This window comes from Kogia breviceps, chromosome 4 (genome assembly GCF_026419965.1).
Source record: "Kogia breviceps isolate mKogBre1 chromosome 4, mKogBre1 haplotype 1, whole genome shotgun sequence".
Classification (NCBI taxonomy): Eukaryota; Metazoa; Chordata; class Mammalia; order Artiodactyla; family Physeteridae; genus Kogia; species Kogia breviceps.
This window is the reverse complement of record NC_081313.1, coordinates 181,840,934-181,857,321: the sequence shown is the minus strand read 5'-3', so window position 1 is coordinate 181,857,321 and position 16,388 is coordinate 181,840,934. Positions and strand designations below refer to the sequence as shown.

The window sequence follows — 16,388 nt, the reverse complement described above, 5'->3', positions numbered from 1 at the left end:
TGGTTCCATCCCCAGCCCCTGACACGGCGGAGGCTCAGTGGGGAAGGGGGGGGGAATCAAGGGGGCAGAGATGCCCAGGGTCAGGCTCAGAAGGCCCAAGAATGAACCTGGCTGTGTGCCAGGCTCGGGGCGGCGTTGTTTTATGGTGGAGATGGGGAGAATCGAGCCCCGTGCGGTAGAGGGAGCAGACGATACCAGGGAGGGAGACTGGGAAGAGGACCCCCACTAGGCCTGGGCACCCCGAGATTGGGCCTGGGGTCCTGAGAGGCTCTGAGGGTTCCGAAGGTTCTTGTCTTTCTAGAATTTACCGTGATGCCCGATTTTCTGGCTGTGGCTCAAAGATTTACAGGGTCAAGGATTTGGGGTGGTGTCAGGGACGTGATGTTCCAGAGGCTTGGGGACACGGGCATTTTGCCCTGGGGTCTCAGTCCTCATGTGCTCTCAACCTTCCAGGCCCCAGCCCCACCCAGAGTGGTGAGGAACGCCCAGGGAGGGCCTGGGGGGGCTTGTGCATGAACTCAAGCAACGTGCTCCCTGCCCTGAGCCTCAGTTTTCCCCTGTGTATGAGGACAAGACTGGCCATTGGACCCTCCAAGCCCCCTGCCAGCTCTAACATTCTGGCTGAGAGGGGCCTGGAGAGCAGTGGCATCTAGGACTGGATGGGGGAGCTGAGACTTCGTCCCATGGGGGTTGGGGCAGGGATTCTCTAACCACCTCCCAGTGAACAAAAGGGGAAACTGAGGCCATGCCCCAGGTCATGCAGGGGAGTCAAGGTGGAGCTGAAGTCGGCCCTGGGCTCTGTCCTCTCCCCGCCCCCACTCCAGCTTTGCCCATGCTGCCCTGCTTTCCCGTGGTCAGCTCAGCCCCAGGACTCCTCCTGCTCTCAACGCCTCATCAGTTCCCTGGTCCAGCCCCACCACCGAAGTCCATATACCTTGAGTGGGCCCTGATCTCTCCTGGCTCCAGGCATTGTATGTGCTGTTCCCTCAGCCTGGAATGCTTTTCCCCTCCTTGATCCCATGCCCAACTCTGACTGATGCTGAAGAGGCCCCGCACCGGTGTCCCCTTCTCAGTGCGGCCTTCCCAGCCTCTGCCTGTCGCCCTCCCTCCCGGGTCCCACAGCCTGGGGGCAGCTGTGTTTGGCCCCGGAGGCTCTGGAACACGCAAGGTCCAAGTTCTTTCGGCGCCCCCAGCGCTGTTTTCCCAGGGTGGGACACAAGGGGCCTCCTGCAGCCGGCCCAACAGGAGACACTATGGTGGCCGTGGTCCTTGTGTCCTTGGCTGCCCCTCCTGTCCTGTCCTTCCCTGTACCAGCCCTTACAAAGGCTGCAGCCGCCTCCCCATTTTACAGAGGGAGAAACTGAGGGTCTCTAGGTGAACGACTTGTCCTGGCCCCCCAGCCAAGAGAAGACAGAGGCAGGCCCCAAACCCATGTCTCCTTCGTCCTTTGGGCAGCAGGCGGCCTGAGCTGCAGCTGCGGATTAGGCCTCTGGGTGTTAAACCCTCAAGTGGCCTCCGGGGACCCACTGACGATCTGAGACAGCTGGGGACGGGTACTCCTGGGAGCCCAGCCCCCTCCCTCCTCTGGCTTCCCTTGTGCGAGGGTGAATTATGGGTCCCACGTGGGACAGAGACACAGAGAGTCAGAGATTCCGAGAAGGGGCCGTGAAGTAACGGAGGCGCTGACACTCTGCCAGGCAGGGGGACACGGAGAGATGTAGGGTCCCAGGTGCTCCCCAGTGCGCCTGCCCATCCCCCACGCTCACCCCCCATGCCAGCCAGGACGCTCGACGGGGTGGTCCAGCTGGATCCCCAACCCTGGCCTGCCCTGACCCATCGGGTCCAGGCCAGGCCGGATCCGTGGGGAGGGGCTTCCTGCCCCGCCCCTAGAGCTTCCCTCCCTCCACCCTAAGGTTCTGATGTAACACCCAAGACTGGATGGCTTACACTCAAATTCTGCAGATCCAGCCATTGCAGGATCTGAAAGGCCATTTCACCCCGGAATGGAGTGGAGGACACAAGGTCATGGTCATTGGGAGGCTCCCTTCCCTAAGGGGGATTCACCCATACACACCCACACCCACACACACACACACACACACACCCGCCGACCCCCCCCCCCCCCCCCCCACACCCACACACCCGCCGAACCCGCTCGAAGCCCCGCAGCAGCCGGCGGTCCCCGCCCCGGGCCGCCATTGGCTGTTGCCATGGCACCAGCCCATCTTCCCGTGCCGGCATTGGCCGCCGCGCCTGCATCCCGCATCCTCCCCCGCTCGCGGTGGTCTCGCCCAGCGCCCGGAGTGGCGGCGCCGTCTGGCGAGGCCCGGACTGGGCTTTGTCTAACGCGGAGTCCTCGTCCGCCCCGCTGAAACCCCGGAGCCCTGGAGCCCGCGCTCCGCGGCCGCCCCAGCCCCGGAGGACTGGGAACTTGGGCGGGGCCGGCATAGCTGCTCGGAGGGAGGAACCCCCAGGCCCTCGGCACCGCAGTCAGCCCAACCCCAGTGAGATAAAGTAAGCGGGCGCCTTCCCTGGGTGGAGGGCAGCGCGGGTGCGGCCTCCGCCTTGCCGGAGTCTCCGTCCTTTTCTCTCTGCCGCGCCTGTAAGCACACAGGCTGGAGCCTCCGTTTCTTCAGGGCGGGGCCAGAGGAGAAACTGTGTCCCAGGGAGGTGGGCGTCTGCGTCTCTGCAGTTGATCCCATGCAAACACCCACTCACAGGTTTCAATACCCAGACCTCCCAGAGTCTTCGGACAAGCCACTGTGTGTCTTGGGGAATGGTGCTGCACCTCTCTGGGTGGCAGCTTAATTAGAGGACGTGCGGCCCCTCACTGTCATTCAGACAAAACCCCTAGCTATTGGTGCTTTTCTATCGGTGCACACATCTGGGATGCCGTCCCCCGAGGCAGCCTGGGGGTGAGGGGCAGGCAGGAGGGAGGAGGTGGCCTTGTGACCATGGCAGGAGTTAGGATAGGTGCTCCGGGCAGGAAAACTGCGTGTGGAATGGCCTGGGGGAAAGAGCTGCCGGTGGCAGTGATGCGGGCTGTATGCAGAGGGTTCCCAGCTTATGCCGAGGGCACTGGGGAGCCGTGGAGGCATTGGCGCAGGGGAGAAATGGAATCCAACTTCCAACTTTCCCTCTGGCTGTGCGTGAAAAGGGGATCGTGGGAGGCCGGGAAGAGGCTGGCGAGGCTGCCCTGGGAGGGGCCAGCTGGGTAGAGCTCGGGGGGGCTGGTGGGACCTGGGGACCCAGGTTGGAATGGGAGGGAGCCTGATGCGTGGCCCTGCTACCAAGTTCAGTCTGAGGGGGACGCAGGAGTGACCACTGGGTGGGGGGGGAGTGCAAGGTCTGAGGCTCGGTGGTCTGGGCCATTCCAGGAGAGCCCCTTGGGGGCAACCTGGGGAGAGGGCCCCAGGAGGGGTCTGGGTTCGCCGAGTGCGAGGGCCAGGCACGGGACTAGTGCTTCCCCCTGGCTGGGCATGGCATGGTGGCCTCAGCCAGTACACACGGCCCCAGCCGGACCCCAGGGATCTTGCCGCAGCGCCATTGGGTCCTGATCCCCAGCTGGGACCCCCGCCTGAGCCTCGGCCAGGATCAGTATCAGGGTGAGAGGGGGGGACTGTGGTCCACAGGCGCCAGGCTCCCCCACCCGACACGCTGTCACCCATGGGACTGTCCTGTCTGCTCCATGACCGCCATCCCACCTGGCCCTCTAGTTGGCCCATAAGACAAGCCTGGTAGACCGAGTTCTCCCCATTCCTCAGATGTGCAAACTGAGGCCTGCGGCGGGGGCGGGGCTTGTGTGCTTCCAGCACTGCCTGGACCTGTGGGCACTTCCAGGGCAGTGTCTGGGTCCCAGTCATGCCTGGTGCGTCCCCCCAGGCTCAGTTTCTCTCTCTGGGAACAGTCAAATGGTGATCCCTGAGGCTCAAGGCTCAGGACTGTGACAAGGCGTCAGATGACAAGGCCAGGCACGCAGTAGGTCCTCTGAGTGGTTAGAATGGACTGACTCCTCCTTGGGGCCGAGCCCCCCCCCTCCACTCCAGGCCCAGCTGTGCCCACAGTGGGTGGGGGGCTCCTGTGGGGAGGAGAGAATGAGTGAGCGAGTGAAGGAATGGGTGCGCCCCGGTGGTGGAGGGAGAAGGAAGGGGCAGGTGCCCCCCTGTGGGCAGGGGCGGCTGACCGATTTGGGGAGGGGGCTCCCAGGGAGGAGGTGGCGGAGGGAATGGGCTGCCATTGGTGCATCTCAGACAAAGGAGGAGGGAGGGGTGAGGGCTGATGGGAGGGAACAAAGGGGAAAGGGGGGCTGGTGGTGGGACTGCTCGCTCAAGAGGGCCAAGCCAGGGAGGAGGCACCGGCTAGCTGGACAGAGGGAGGAGGCTGGGTTGGAGCAAGGAGGGCAGCCAGACACACAAAGAGCAAGCTGCAGTGGCGGTTCCAGGGGAGGGGGCAGCGGCCCCCGGGGGCTCTACGGACAGAGGGCTGACCGGAGGGGCACCAGGGCTGCGCAGGTAGCTACTCCGGATCCAACCGCTGCTGGAGGGGGTGTCCGGGCTGCAGACCCCCAGGAGGACCGCGGACCGCGGTGGGTTTGGGTCTGGCTGGCTGGCCGTCCAGCTGCTGGGGCCACCATCAGCCCGTCCATTGCTTTCTTGGAACCTAAACGGCGTTCTTATTGTCCAGCATCTGGGCCAGCTGGCAGTCTGTCCACCCAGCCTCTGGGCGGCTGTGCTCATTCAGTAGAGGGTCTCGGCTGTCCATCTATCTGTCTGTCTGTCTCTCTGGCTGTGTGTCTCTGAGCCTGGTGGCATTGGGCTGGCAAGTCCCCCTGCCAGTTTCAACTGTCTGGCTGTCCGTCTATCTAGCCGGCTGTCTGTCTGTGTGTCTAAAAGCCCCACAGCGAGGGTCAGTGTCTGTCTGTGTCTTGTCTGTTGGTCAGTTCCGCTGTCTGTCTGAACACCTCTCCGACAGTTCTGTCCCTCTGTCTCCTGTTGTCCCTGCCTGTGTCTGTCACTCCACCTGCCAGGCCGTCTGTCCCCCGGTTTCCCTGGGCCAGCACCATCCCGCCTGCAGCAGCCCACGCCAGCCACCCCTGCCTGAGACCCAACCCAGGGCTGGAACTTAGGTCAAGGGCCGCCCCCTACCCAGACCCTCGGATGATCCCTCTCTCCCGTGGGCCCAGGCGCTGCAGGAGCTGAAGATGACGAGCTCCGTGGCGCCCTACGAGCAGCTGGTGCGGCAGGTGGAGGCCTTGAAGGCCGAGAACAGTCACCTGAGGCAGGAGCTTCGGGATAACTCAAGCCACTTGTCCAAGCTGGAGACAGAAACATCGGGCATGAAGGTGCGAGGGGCGGCTCGGTGGAGGACGTGGACCCGGGTCACAGGGACAGACACCAGGGTGCTGGGCCCAGGGATAGGCAGGCAGGACAGGGGCTTCTCACGGGGCTGGACCACTGACCGCTCTCTTTCCGGCCTCCATGTTCAGGAGGTGCTGAAGCACTTGCAGGGAAAGCTGGAGCAGGAGGCCCGCGTGCTGGTGTCCTCGGGGCAGACTGAGGTGCTGGAGCAGCTGAAAGGTGAGGGGCTGGCCTCGGGACACACCCCCCTCCCCCAGGCAAGTTGGGGCCACCCTGGTCCGCTTCCTGAGAGAGCTGGGAGGAGGGGGGGCAGGGGGCGTGCTGTCAGCCTCTCCCTCTGTGCCCACCCAGCCCTGCAGATGGACATCACCAGCCTGTACAACCTCAAGTTCCAGCCCCCGGCTCTGGTCCCTGAGCCCACTGCCCGGACCCCCGAGGGAAGCCCGGTGCACAGCTCTGGGCCCTCCAAGGACAGCTTTGGGGAGCTGAGCCAGGCCACCATCCAGCTGCTGGAGGAACTGGACCGGGAACGGTGAGATGGCGGGGAACCTTGCCACAGGCAGTGGTCATAAGGCTTCACCCACCTCACGAGTCTCCCTGCCCATTCCCTGCCCCATCCCCATGTGGCCCCTCAGCCCCCTCTCCTGGCCCAACTGACCTCAGCTGGAGGACAAGGGCGGGGTGGGGGGCATTCCTGGCAAAGGGGAAGGCTCCTGGGAGACGTCCCCAGGGGTCTTGGACACACAGGCGTCACCAGGGACAGGGCTGTGTCCAGTGCCAGGGCTCAGAGTCAGGCCTGGAGCCAGAGAAGCTCAAGGCAGCCTTTGTGGAGAAAGGGCTGCAGCCCAAGAAACCTGGGCCTGAGGCCAGAAGAAGGAGGCAGGGTCTGGGTGCCTAGCTCAGCTCGGCTGCGTTGTGTGGGGTCACACAGGGAAGTTCTGGAGCAGCCTGGAGTTAAGTCCATGCTTTGCTGTCTGACCTCAAACAAGAACCCTAGCCCCTGCCAGCCTCAGACTTCTGCTCTGTAAAATGGGAATAGCAGTGTCTCCTCACAGGGTGTGAAGAGAGAGACTCTACTGCACCTGGAGCAATCCGAGCCCGAACTTTGCACTGCGTAGGCTAGAGGGAGATTAGCCGGTGTTCGAGAGGTTTTAGGACAGCCTCCTCCTCAGAGCCTTTCTCCGAGGACCCAAATTTACAAAGGAGTTACTTTTTTACTTTCAAATAATTTCTGCACTCCATCCCCACCCCAGTGCCGGGGGCACCACGGGCGAGACTTTGCCACACTACCTATTAAACTTGGCACCCAGTAAGCACCCCACAAGTGATTACAAAAATCAGGGTAAACAAACACGTATGGCAACGGCTCCCGCTCTGTGAGCCCGCGTCCACCGACCGGCCCTCCGCCAGGTGTTTCCTGTTGAATGAGATTGAGAAGGAGGAGAAGGAGAAGCTCTGGTATTACTCGCAGCTGCAGGGCCTATCCAAGCGCCTGGACGAACTCCCGCACGTGGAGACGGTGAGCGCGCGGAGCTGCCCGGGGTTTTGCAGTGCCCCGCCCCGCCCCGCCCCGCCCCGCCCCGCCCATGGCGGGGGGCGGAGCGGAGCGGAGGCCCAGCCCTCGCCCGGGTATCACCCCCTCCCAACTCACCGAAGCCCACCCGCCCCTCCCAGCAGTTCTCGATGCAGATGGATCTGATTCGGCAGCAGTTGGAGTTCGAAGCCCAACACATCCGCTCGCTGATGGAGGAGCGCTTCGGCACCTCGGACGAGATGGTGCAGCGGGCGCAGGTGCGGCTGGGGCGGAGCCTGGGCGGAGCCATGCACCAGCGGGCGGTTGTGGGAGGAGCGCAGATATTGTTAATGGGCGGGGATATGTGCCTGCGGGCGAGTCAGAGGACAGAGACTCCTGCGGGTGGGGCCTGACGCAGGAAGCGGAGCCAGAGTTAGAGCTGGGTATGAGCGGAGCCAGAGAGGGCTTAGTGTAGAGCCCGGCTCAGAGGACAGAGTCCCAGAACGCTAGGGACGGGGCGACCAGTGTGAGGAACCGAGTCTGAAGACTTGGGCGTTGACAGTCAAATGGCGGGACCAACTCAGAAAACAGGTGGGTCCGGAGGGATGGCCTGGGGTTTAAGTTGTGGGCGGGGCCAGAGCCTGGGCTTGAGGGTTGGACCTTGGGTGGGACCAGGAAGTGAATGGAGTCAGATAACTGGGGGGGGAGGGGGCGGGTTGAGAGTGGGTGAGCCATATCAAGGGGGAGGCGGGGTCAGAGCCCAGGGTGGGGTTTGGGCAATGGATGGGGCCAAACCAGGAACTGGGCGGAGTCAGCATGGGGCAGGATTTGGACTGGGGACGGGGCCGTATTGGGAGTGTGAGCGGAGTCGGAGCCGAGGTGGGATTTCCTCAGTGTGCCCTTTCTCCCACGCAGATCCGTGCTTCCCGCCTGGAGCAGATCGACAAGGAGTTGCTGTCGGCGCAGGACCGGGTGCAACAGACCGAGCCCCAGGTACCAGGAGGGGCGGAGTCAGGGCCCTAGTGTGTGGTGACAGCCCCAGGCAGCAGGGAGACCCCCGGGCCCTGCCCAGGTTTCAGGAATCCGTCTGCAGGCCCCGCCACATCGTCATGGGGGTAGGGCAGGCATCAGCAGCCTGGGCTCTTTGTGGGGTGCCCCTGGGCGGAACCCGCAGGCCTGGCGTTCTCCCCACAGGCCTTGCTGGCAGTGAAGTCGATGCCGATGGATGAGGACCCCGAGGCTGAGGTCCCCACGCACCCTGAGGATGGTGCCCCTCAGCCGGGCAACAGCAAGGTGAGGGGAGTCTGGAGGAGGGTGCTGAGAGGCGGGGTGGGGGCAGTGGCGGCGGCTGGGTTGGGATACGCGGTGAAGTGGGTCCTGCATCCCTGCTGCATTTGAAGGCCCCTCCCTCTCCAGGCCTCCATAAAGCATCTCCAGGTGTGGGAGTGTCACCCTGAGTTGAAGTGATTCCGGGAGGTTGGGTTGTGATGCGGAGCCTGGCGTGGGTGTGGATACCTGTTCTGTATATTTGGGGGGCACCGCTAGGAGTACTGGTGAGGCTGATGGGGTGGACATTTGGCTCTCATGGGCTGGGGGCATCTCTGCAGTGGGGTGTGTGTGTGTGTGTGTGTGTGTGTGTGTGTGTGTGTGTGTGTGTGTGTGTCCGTCTGTCTGTCCCTGGGCTGGGGGCATCTCTGCAGTGTGTGTGTGTGTGTGTGCGTGTGTGTGTGTGTCCGTCCGTCCCTGGGCTGGGGGCATCTCTGCAGTGTGTGTGTGTGTGTGTGTGTGTGTGTGTGTGTGTGTGTCCGTCCGTCCCTGGGCTGGGGGCATCTCTGCAGTGGTTGTGTGTGTGTGTGTGTGTGTGTGTGTGTGTGTGTGTGTCCCTGGGCTGGGGGCATCTCTGCAGTGGTGTGTGTGTGTGTGTGTGTGTGTGTGTCCCTCCGTCCCTGGGCTGGGGGCATCAGTGTGTGTGTGTGTGTGTGTGTGTGTCCGTCCGTCCCTGGGCTGGGGGCATCTCTGCAGTGTGTGTGTGTGTGTGTGTGTGTGTGTGTGTGTGTGTGTGTCCGTCCGTCCCTGGGCTGGGGGCATCTCTGCAGTGTGTGTGTGTGTGTGTGTGTCCATCCGTCCCTGGGCTGGGGGCATCTCTGCAGTGGTTGTGTGTGTGTGTGTGTGTGTCCCTGGGCTGGGGGCATCTCTGCAGTGGTGTGTGTGTGTGTGTGTGTGTGTGTCCCTCCGTCCCTGGGCTGGGGGCATCTCTGCAGTGTGTGTGTGTGTGTGTGTGTGTGTGTGTCCGTCCGTCCCTGGGCTGGGGGCATCTCTGCAGTGTGTGTGTGTGTGTGTGTGTGTGTGTGTGTGTCCGTCCGTCCCTGGGCTGGGGGCATCTCTGCAGTGGTTGTGTGTGTGTGTGTGTGTGTGTGTGTGTCCCTGGGCTGGGGGCATCTCTGCAGTGGTGTGTGTGTGTGTGTGTGTGTGTGTGTCCCTCCGTCCCTGGGCTGGGGGCATCTCTGCAGTGTGTGTGTGTGTGTGTGTGTGTGTGTGTCCGTCCGTCCCTGGGCTGGGGGCATCTCTGCAGTGTGTGTGTGTGTGTGTGTGTGTGTGTGTGTGTGTGTCTGTCCGTCCCTGGGCTGGGGGCATCTCTGCAGTGGTTGTGTGTGTGTGTCTGTGTGTGTGTGTGTGTGTGTGTGTCCCTGGGCTGGGGGCATCTCTGCAGTGGTGTGTGTGTGTGTGTGTGTGTGTGTCCCTCCGTCCCTGGGCTGGGGGCATCTCTGCAGTGTGTGTGTGTGTGTGTGTGTGTGTGTGTGTGTGTCCGTCCGTCCCTGGGCTGGGGGCATCTCTGCAGTGGTGTGTGTGTGTGTGTGTGTGTGTGTGTGTGTGTGTGTGTGTCCCTGGGCTGGGGGCATCTCTGCAGTGGTGTGTGTGTGTGTGTGTGTGTGTGTGTGTCCCTGGGCTGGGGGCATCTCTGCAGTGGAGTGTGTGTGTGTGTGTGTCCCTGGGAGGATGCAGGATGAGGGTAGTGGGGTGAGCAAGAGATTCTCCTGGGCTGAGGTCATAGGACCCCCATCCGTTTAGGGGGAGTGCAGGTGGGCCCGGCTGGGGCCAGGTGAGCCAGGCGGGGCTCCCCACCCTGACATCTCCTGCCCCTCGCAGGTGGAGGTGGTCTTCTGGCTGCTGTCCATGCTGGCGACGCGTGACCAGGAGGACACGGCACGGACGCTGCTCGCCATGTCCAGCTCACCTGAGAGCTGCGTGGCCATGCGCCGCTCGGGCTGCCTGCCGCTGCTGCTGCAGATCCTGCACGGCACCGAGGCCGGGGCTGGGGGTCGCAACGGGACCCCAGGGGCGCCGGGAGCCAAGGATGCGCGCATGCGCGCCAACGCGGCACTGCACAACATCGTCTTCTCCCAGCCGGACCAGGGTCTGGCGCGCAAGGAAATGCGCGTCCTGCACGTGCTCGAGCAGATCCGTGCCTACTGTGAGACCTGCTGGGACTGGCTTCAGGCCCAGGATGGCGGGCCCGAGGGCGGCGGCGCCGGCGGCGGTGAGTGAGCGAGCGGCTTCTGCGCGCTGGGCGGCAGCCTGGGCTCCCCGGGTGCCAGGGCAGCACCGCTGGCAGCAACAGCGGCCTCTGGCTTTTGCCGGGCACCTGCTCTGTGCCACGCGCCGGCCGAGGCCTCCTGGGAACCTGTGAAGCCAGACTGGCGAAGGGATAGTCACAGGGTAGATAGATGCTCAAGAAACGGTCGTTGATTGAACGGATCGATTGTAGTTAACCCTCGGGAGGCGGGGGCAGAGTTTGAGATTCCTAGCTGTTGGGGCCGTCTGCAAAGTTACTGTCAGATGCTAAGCACCGGGCTGGGGGAGGCAGGCCCCTCCTTGTTGACTTCAGAGGGGCCGATGCTCTGGGGCTGACCCCGCACGCCCGGCGGGCAGCACTCTGTAAAGCTCCAGGTCTTGGCAGGTCTGCAGGGTGGAGACTGCAGGGAGGGGCGGGGACCCACCAAGCGACATTTCCTGCAGTGGAAGGACTCTGACCCGGCCCCCTTGCCCACAGCCCCGGTCCCCATCGAGCCACAGATCTGCCAGGCCACCTGCGCCGTGATGAAGCTGTCCTTCGACGAGGAATACCGCCGCGCCATGAACGAGCTGGGTGAGTGCCCCTCGCCGCCCCCGCGAGCTGGAGCTACCCCCGATCTGGACGGCCTCCGGGCCTCCTCGCCCAGCGCAGGGCAGGTTCTCGGCACTAGTGGTCCTGGGGCTCAGAGAACAGGGGAGAGGCCGGGAAGCCAGGAGAAATGGTGAATCGGAGCTACTGGGTGGTCGAGGCGGAGCGACCCTGTGAAGCTTTAGGTTTGGGAGTACTACAGCATCTTTTCCGCATAAAAGTAATCAAAGCATGGGGAAAGGAATTATCAGGGGCCAAACGAGGCACTGCTTCTCACCCGGCAGGTGGTCAAAGCACTCAAAGGTTCTGTAAGGTCTCACGTGGTCCGGCCACATAGACTCCGGCGCTCGAAACCCAATGGTGGTGGGGGGGAGCGCCCAGGTGCAGCCTTTCCGGGGGGGGGGGCATCTGGAGTGGCAGACATTTTCCGGGGGGGCACAGGTCTGGAGTCCTTCCTCCGCCAGCCGGTCCAGGGACGCCTGGAGGTTACCAAGCTCCTTCCAAGAGGCCTGCACACTCACTGCTATGTTGATAATTCCATGAAGATGCGATCTGCCCTTTTCACTCTCGCGCGCGCGCGTGTGTTCAGAGGGGTTTTCCAGGCACTCCTACTCTGAGGACTGCTGGGCTGTGCGTTCTGGGGTTTAAAAGATTTCTCCGTTTTCATTTCTAGTGTGGTAAATGTTGTTTATTGTTGTTGATTTACAATATTGTGTTGGTTTCAGGTGTAAAGGGATGCAGTTATATATACATTCTTTTTTTATATTCTTTCCGTGATGGTTTATCACAGGATGTTGAATATAGTTCCCTGTGCTCTACAGTAGGACCTTGCTGTTTATCCAGCCTATATGTACTTGTTTGCATCTGCTAAGCCCAGCCTCCCACTCCACCCCTCCCCCCACCCCCCTCCCCCTTGGCAACCACAAGTCTGTTCTCCGTGTCTGTGAGTCTGTTTCTGTTTCATGGATAAGTTCATTTGTGTCATATTTTAGATTCCACATGAAAGTGATACCATATGGTGTTTGTCTGACTTAGTATGATAATCTCTGGTTTCATCCATGTTGCTGCAAATGGCATTATTTCATTTTTTAAGGCCGAGTAATATTCCATTGTATCTATATATACCACGTCTTCTTTATCCATTCATCTGTCAATGGATATTTAGGTTGCTTCCTTGTCTTGGCTATTGTAAATGGTGCTGCTGTGAACACAGGGGCACATGTATCTTTTCAGATTATAGTTTTGTCCGGGTATATGCTCAGGAGTGGGATGGCTGGATCATATGGTAACTCTATTTTTAGTTGTTTAAGGAACCTCCACACTGTTCTCCACAGTGGCTGCACCAACTGACATGCCCACCAGCAGCGCAGGAGGCTTCCCTTTTCTCCGCACCCTCTCCAGCACTTGTCATTTGTAGACGTTTTAACGATGGCCGTTCTGATGGGCGTGAGGTGGTAGCTCATTGTGGTTTTGGTTTGCAGGTCTCTAAGAATTAGTGATGTTGAGCATCTTTTCATGTGCCTGTTGGCCACCTGTATGTCTTGTTTGGAGACATGTCTATTTAGGTCATCTGCCCGTTTTTCGAGTGGGATGTTTGTTTTGTTGTTGGTGGCAGTCTTTGGGGTCCCCAAAAAAATGTTCAGCGTGTGTAGGGGTCCCGAGATGAAAATGCTGGCATGTCGTTGGTGTCCGTCAGTGAGGCAAGGGATGCGTGATGAGCTGAGTGGCCCCTTAGTTCCAGTGAAAGTGCCCCAGGCACAGTTCAGTTCAACCTCTTTTTCCCTATTGTTATTTTTTTTTTCCTTTGTGTGGGTTCCGGGGAGTGGAGTTTCCAGATTAAGAAGCAAAAAGGCTTTGGAAGCTCCCCGCTCCAACTTCTAATTACGTATTTAAACATTTTTAAATTTAATTTTAATTTTTTTTGGCCATGCTGCAGAGCTTATGGGATCTTAGTTCCCCAACCAGGGATTGAACCCGGGCCCTCAGCAGTGAAAGCACCGAGTCCTAACCACTGGACCGCCAGGGAGTTCCCTAAACATTTAAAAAAATTGTGGTAAATTATATGTAACATAAAATTTACTGTCTTAACCATTTTTAATCGTACCTTCCCAAGCTGAAACTCCATCCCCATTAACCACTCAGCCCCCCATCCCCCTCCCCAGCCCCTGGCAACCACAAAGCCACGCTCTGTGTCTGCGGATCTGCCTGTCCTGGACGTTTCCCATCCATGGAATCACCCACTGTGGGTCCTTCTGTGTCTGGCTTCTCTCACTGAGCGTCGTGTTCTCGGGGTCCGTCCACGTGGCAGCGAGGGTCGGGGCTTCACCCCTCTGCGTGGCTGAGGGACGTCCCCGTGTGGGGAGGGACACGGTGTGTTTCTCCATCATCTGGTGATGGACACTCAGGCTGTTTCCCCCTTCTGGCTGCTGTGTGCACACACGTACAAGTTCGCTTTGGAAGTCTGTAGGTTTGTGCTGCTAAGCCCCTTCCCCAGCGTGGTCCCCTCTGGCGTGGCTCTTCAGCAAAACTGCCTCGTCGGTCCCGGGTCCCGAGGATGAGCCTGTTGCTGAATGAGGGGGAAGGGCTGCGTGTGCTTGGGTTCCTGCAGGTTCTTTCCCTTCTGCTCCCGCTGACCATTTACTCTGAAAAAAAAAAAAAAATTAGTTATTTGGCTGCACCAGGTCTTAGTTGCAGCATGCAGAATTCTTTTTTAACTAAAAAAATTTTTTTGGTTGCATTGGGGTCTTCGTTGCTGTGCGTGGGCTTTCTCTAGTGCGGCGAGCAGGGGCTGCTCTTTGCTGAGGTGCGCGGGCTTCTCACTGCAGTGGCTTCTCTTGTTGCAGAGCATAGGCTCTAGGCGCGCGGGCTTCAGTAGTTGTGGCTCGCGGGCTCTAGAGCACAGGCTCAGTAGTTGTGGCACACGGGCTTAGTTGCTCCGCAGCATGTGGGATCTTCCCGGACCAGGGCTCCAACCTGTGTCCCCTGCATTGGCAGGTGGATTCTTAACCACTGCGCCACCAGGTAAGTCCCCATGCAGAATCTTTTAGTTGGGGCATGCAGGCTTTTAGTTGCAGCATGTGGGATCTAGTTCCCTGACCAGGAATCGAACCCTGGGTGTCCCTTGCTTTGGAAGCATGGAGTCTTAACCGCTGGACCACCAGGGAAGTCCCGACCATTTACTCTTTGTAAAGTGAGAACCCAGTTGTCCTAGTGAGTAAAGAACTGTGTGTGCAGGAACCTCCCTGGTGGTCCAGTGGTTAAGACTCCGTGCTTCCACTGCAGGGGCCGCTGGGTTGATCCCTGGTCAGGGAACTAAGATCCCACACGCTGCGTGGCATGGCCAAAAAATTTAAAAAGAAAATAAGGGGAAAAAAAAATCGTGTGTGTGGGCCATCAGCAGTGGCTCCTGAGCACACGCCGTCCGGTCCGTCCTGGGGACGCAGCGGGGCAGCCACCAGCGCTGCCCTCAGTGGCTTGCTGGCTAATGGTTTGGGAGCTTCTCATCTGGGGAGTTGGGGGCTTCCCTGAGGAAGTCACTCTTGAGCAGAAGGGGACCCAGGACACTGGGCGAACCGTGGGGAAGAGCATTCTGGGCAGGGGAACAGCATGTGCAAAGGCCCGGCAGCCGGACGAAGTGTGACTGGGGGCTGAGGGCAGAAAAGAGGCGGGCGTGAAGGTGCAGGGCACCCAGTGGGGCTGGGCCAGCCAGACAGCAGGCTGCCTGGAGGCGGTGTCCTCAGAGTTGGGCTTCAAACGTGGGCTTGAGGACAGCAGATCGGAGGGAGGGGAGGGCATGCAGGTAGAGTGAGCTGCGCGGGCAGAGGCTGGGAGGCGGGCAGGCGGGGTGGTGAGGGGCGCCCACCTGGCCCCAGCCCTGCCGTGTCCCCACAGGTGGGCTGCAGGCCGTGGCGGAGTTACTGCAGGTCGACTATGAGATGCACAAGATGACTCGGGACCCTCTCAACCTGGCCCTGCGCCGATACGCCGGCATGACCCTCACCAACCTGACCTTCGGGGACGTCGCCAACAAGGTGCCCGGCTGGGCCAGTGGGCGGGGCAGCATCGCCCGGGCTAAGCCCCGTTGGCCTCCTCCCCACCTCGAAGCAGCACTGAGAGGCGGGGACAGGCGGGGAGACTGAGGCCCGGGGTCCAGGCCGCCATCCTCTTGGCCCCTCTGCTGCTGCCCCTGTGGAGTGGGGGCCTCTGGGCCTGGGCGGGGGTGTCCGCGCCTGCCTGAGCCTCAGTCTCCTCATCGGAGCGACGGGGCGAGTGCTCTCCCTCCCCTGTGGTGGTGAAGATGGGGGGTGGGGCTCGAGCTCCAGCACACAGTAGGTGCTCAGTCAGCCCGGGAGGTGCCCCCCCCTGCCCCGCCGTGGCATGACTGCCCTTTCACCGCACAGGCCGCACTGTGTGCCCGCCGGGGCTGCATGGAGGCCATCGTGGCCCAGCTGGCGTCTGACAGTGAGGAGCTGCACCAGGTACCCGGGAGGCTGCGGTGCTGCCGGGGGTGGGGGGCGTCCCCTGGGCTCTGCCACCCGCCGCCGTGGGGCCTGCGGGTGGGCCCCGCGAGCCGCCGTGGAAGTCGGGCCCGGGCCCACACAGCCTGCCCTGCACTCACCCAGGTGGTGTCCAGCATCCTGCGCAACCTGTCCTGGAGGGCGGACATCAACAGCAAGAAGGCGCTGAGGGAGGTGGGCAGCGTGACGGCCCTGACGCAGTGCGTCCTGCGAGCCGCCAAGGTGGGCACCGGGCAGGGTGGGGGGGGGCCACGGCTGCGGAGTGCCAGCCACGCGGCCGGGAGGCACTGGCCGCAGGTGTTGAGTTTGCCACCTTGGGGGGAGGTCGAGCCACACAGACAACCTGCCACCTGGCAGCGGGTCCAGGCTGGGGGCTCCCAACCCAAAAGATCTTGCCGTGGCTGCTGTGTTACTCTTGACTTCTACTCGAAAAGGCATTTGGGTGCCTTGGGTCGGCGCCTCGAGGGAGCGGGCCCGTGGGTGGGGCGGGGCTCGGGGCCCCACCGCTGAGCGCCTCCTGCTCCTGCCCCGCGCCCAGGAGTCCACCCTGAAGAGCGTGCTCAGCGCCCTGTGGAACCTCTCAGCGCACAGCACGGAGAACAAGGCCGCCATCTGCCAGGTGGACGGCGCCCTGGGCTTCCTGGTCAGCACACTGACCTACAAGTGCCAGAGCAACTCGCTGGCCATCATCGAGAGCGGCGGCGGCATCCTGCGCAACGTGTCCAGCCTCATCGCCACCCGTGAGGACTACAGGTCAGCCGGGGGCGAGGGGAGGGCGCTGGGCAGGTGCAGGCCGGGAGCAGCCGGCGTGGGGCTGGCGGCTCCCCCTCTGCGCTGAA

The 16,388-nt window shown here is 61.7% G+C and overlaps 1 protein-coding gene across 3 annotated transcripts in view; it reads left to right on the top strand.

Annotated features, from left to right (window-relative positions):
- The window catches only part of APC2 (APC regulator of WNT signaling pathway 2), a 74,135-nt gene that overhangs the window by 1,711 nt on the left and 56,036 nt on the right, over positions 1-16,388 (top strand). Inside the window, exons 1-14 of one of the 3 annotated variants that reach the window (XM_067033212.1) lie at positions 2,286-2,514; positions 5,183-5,341; positions 5,486-5,576; positions 5,709-5,889; positions 6,768-6,876; positions 7,032-7,148; positions 7,786-7,863; positions 8,065-8,163; positions 10,018-10,408; positions 10,922-11,017; positions 14,924-15,063; positions 15,433-15,510; positions 15,655-15,771; positions 16,088-16,302. In XM_067033212.1, the coding sequence (XP_066889313.1) occupies positions 5,201-5,341; positions 5,486-5,576; positions 5,709-5,889; positions 6,768-6,876; positions 7,032-7,148; positions 7,786-7,863; positions 8,065-8,163; positions 10,018-10,408; positions 10,922-11,017; positions 14,924-15,063; positions 15,433-15,510; positions 15,655-15,771; positions 16,088-16,302 (1,853 nt within the window). In that variant the 5' untranslated portion in view covers positions 2,286-2,514; positions 5,183-5,200. Of the gene's footprint in view, positions 1-2,285; positions 2,515-5,182; positions 5,342-5,485; positions 5,577-5,708; positions 5,890-6,767; positions 6,877-7,031; positions 7,149-7,785; positions 7,864-8,064; positions 8,164-10,017; positions 10,409-10,921; positions 11,018-14,923; positions 15,064-15,432; positions 15,511-15,654; positions 15,772-16,087; positions 16,303-16,388 lie in introns of those variants that run through there. The other 2 variants (XM_059060294.2, XM_067033211.1) reach the window with 2 other exon arrangements.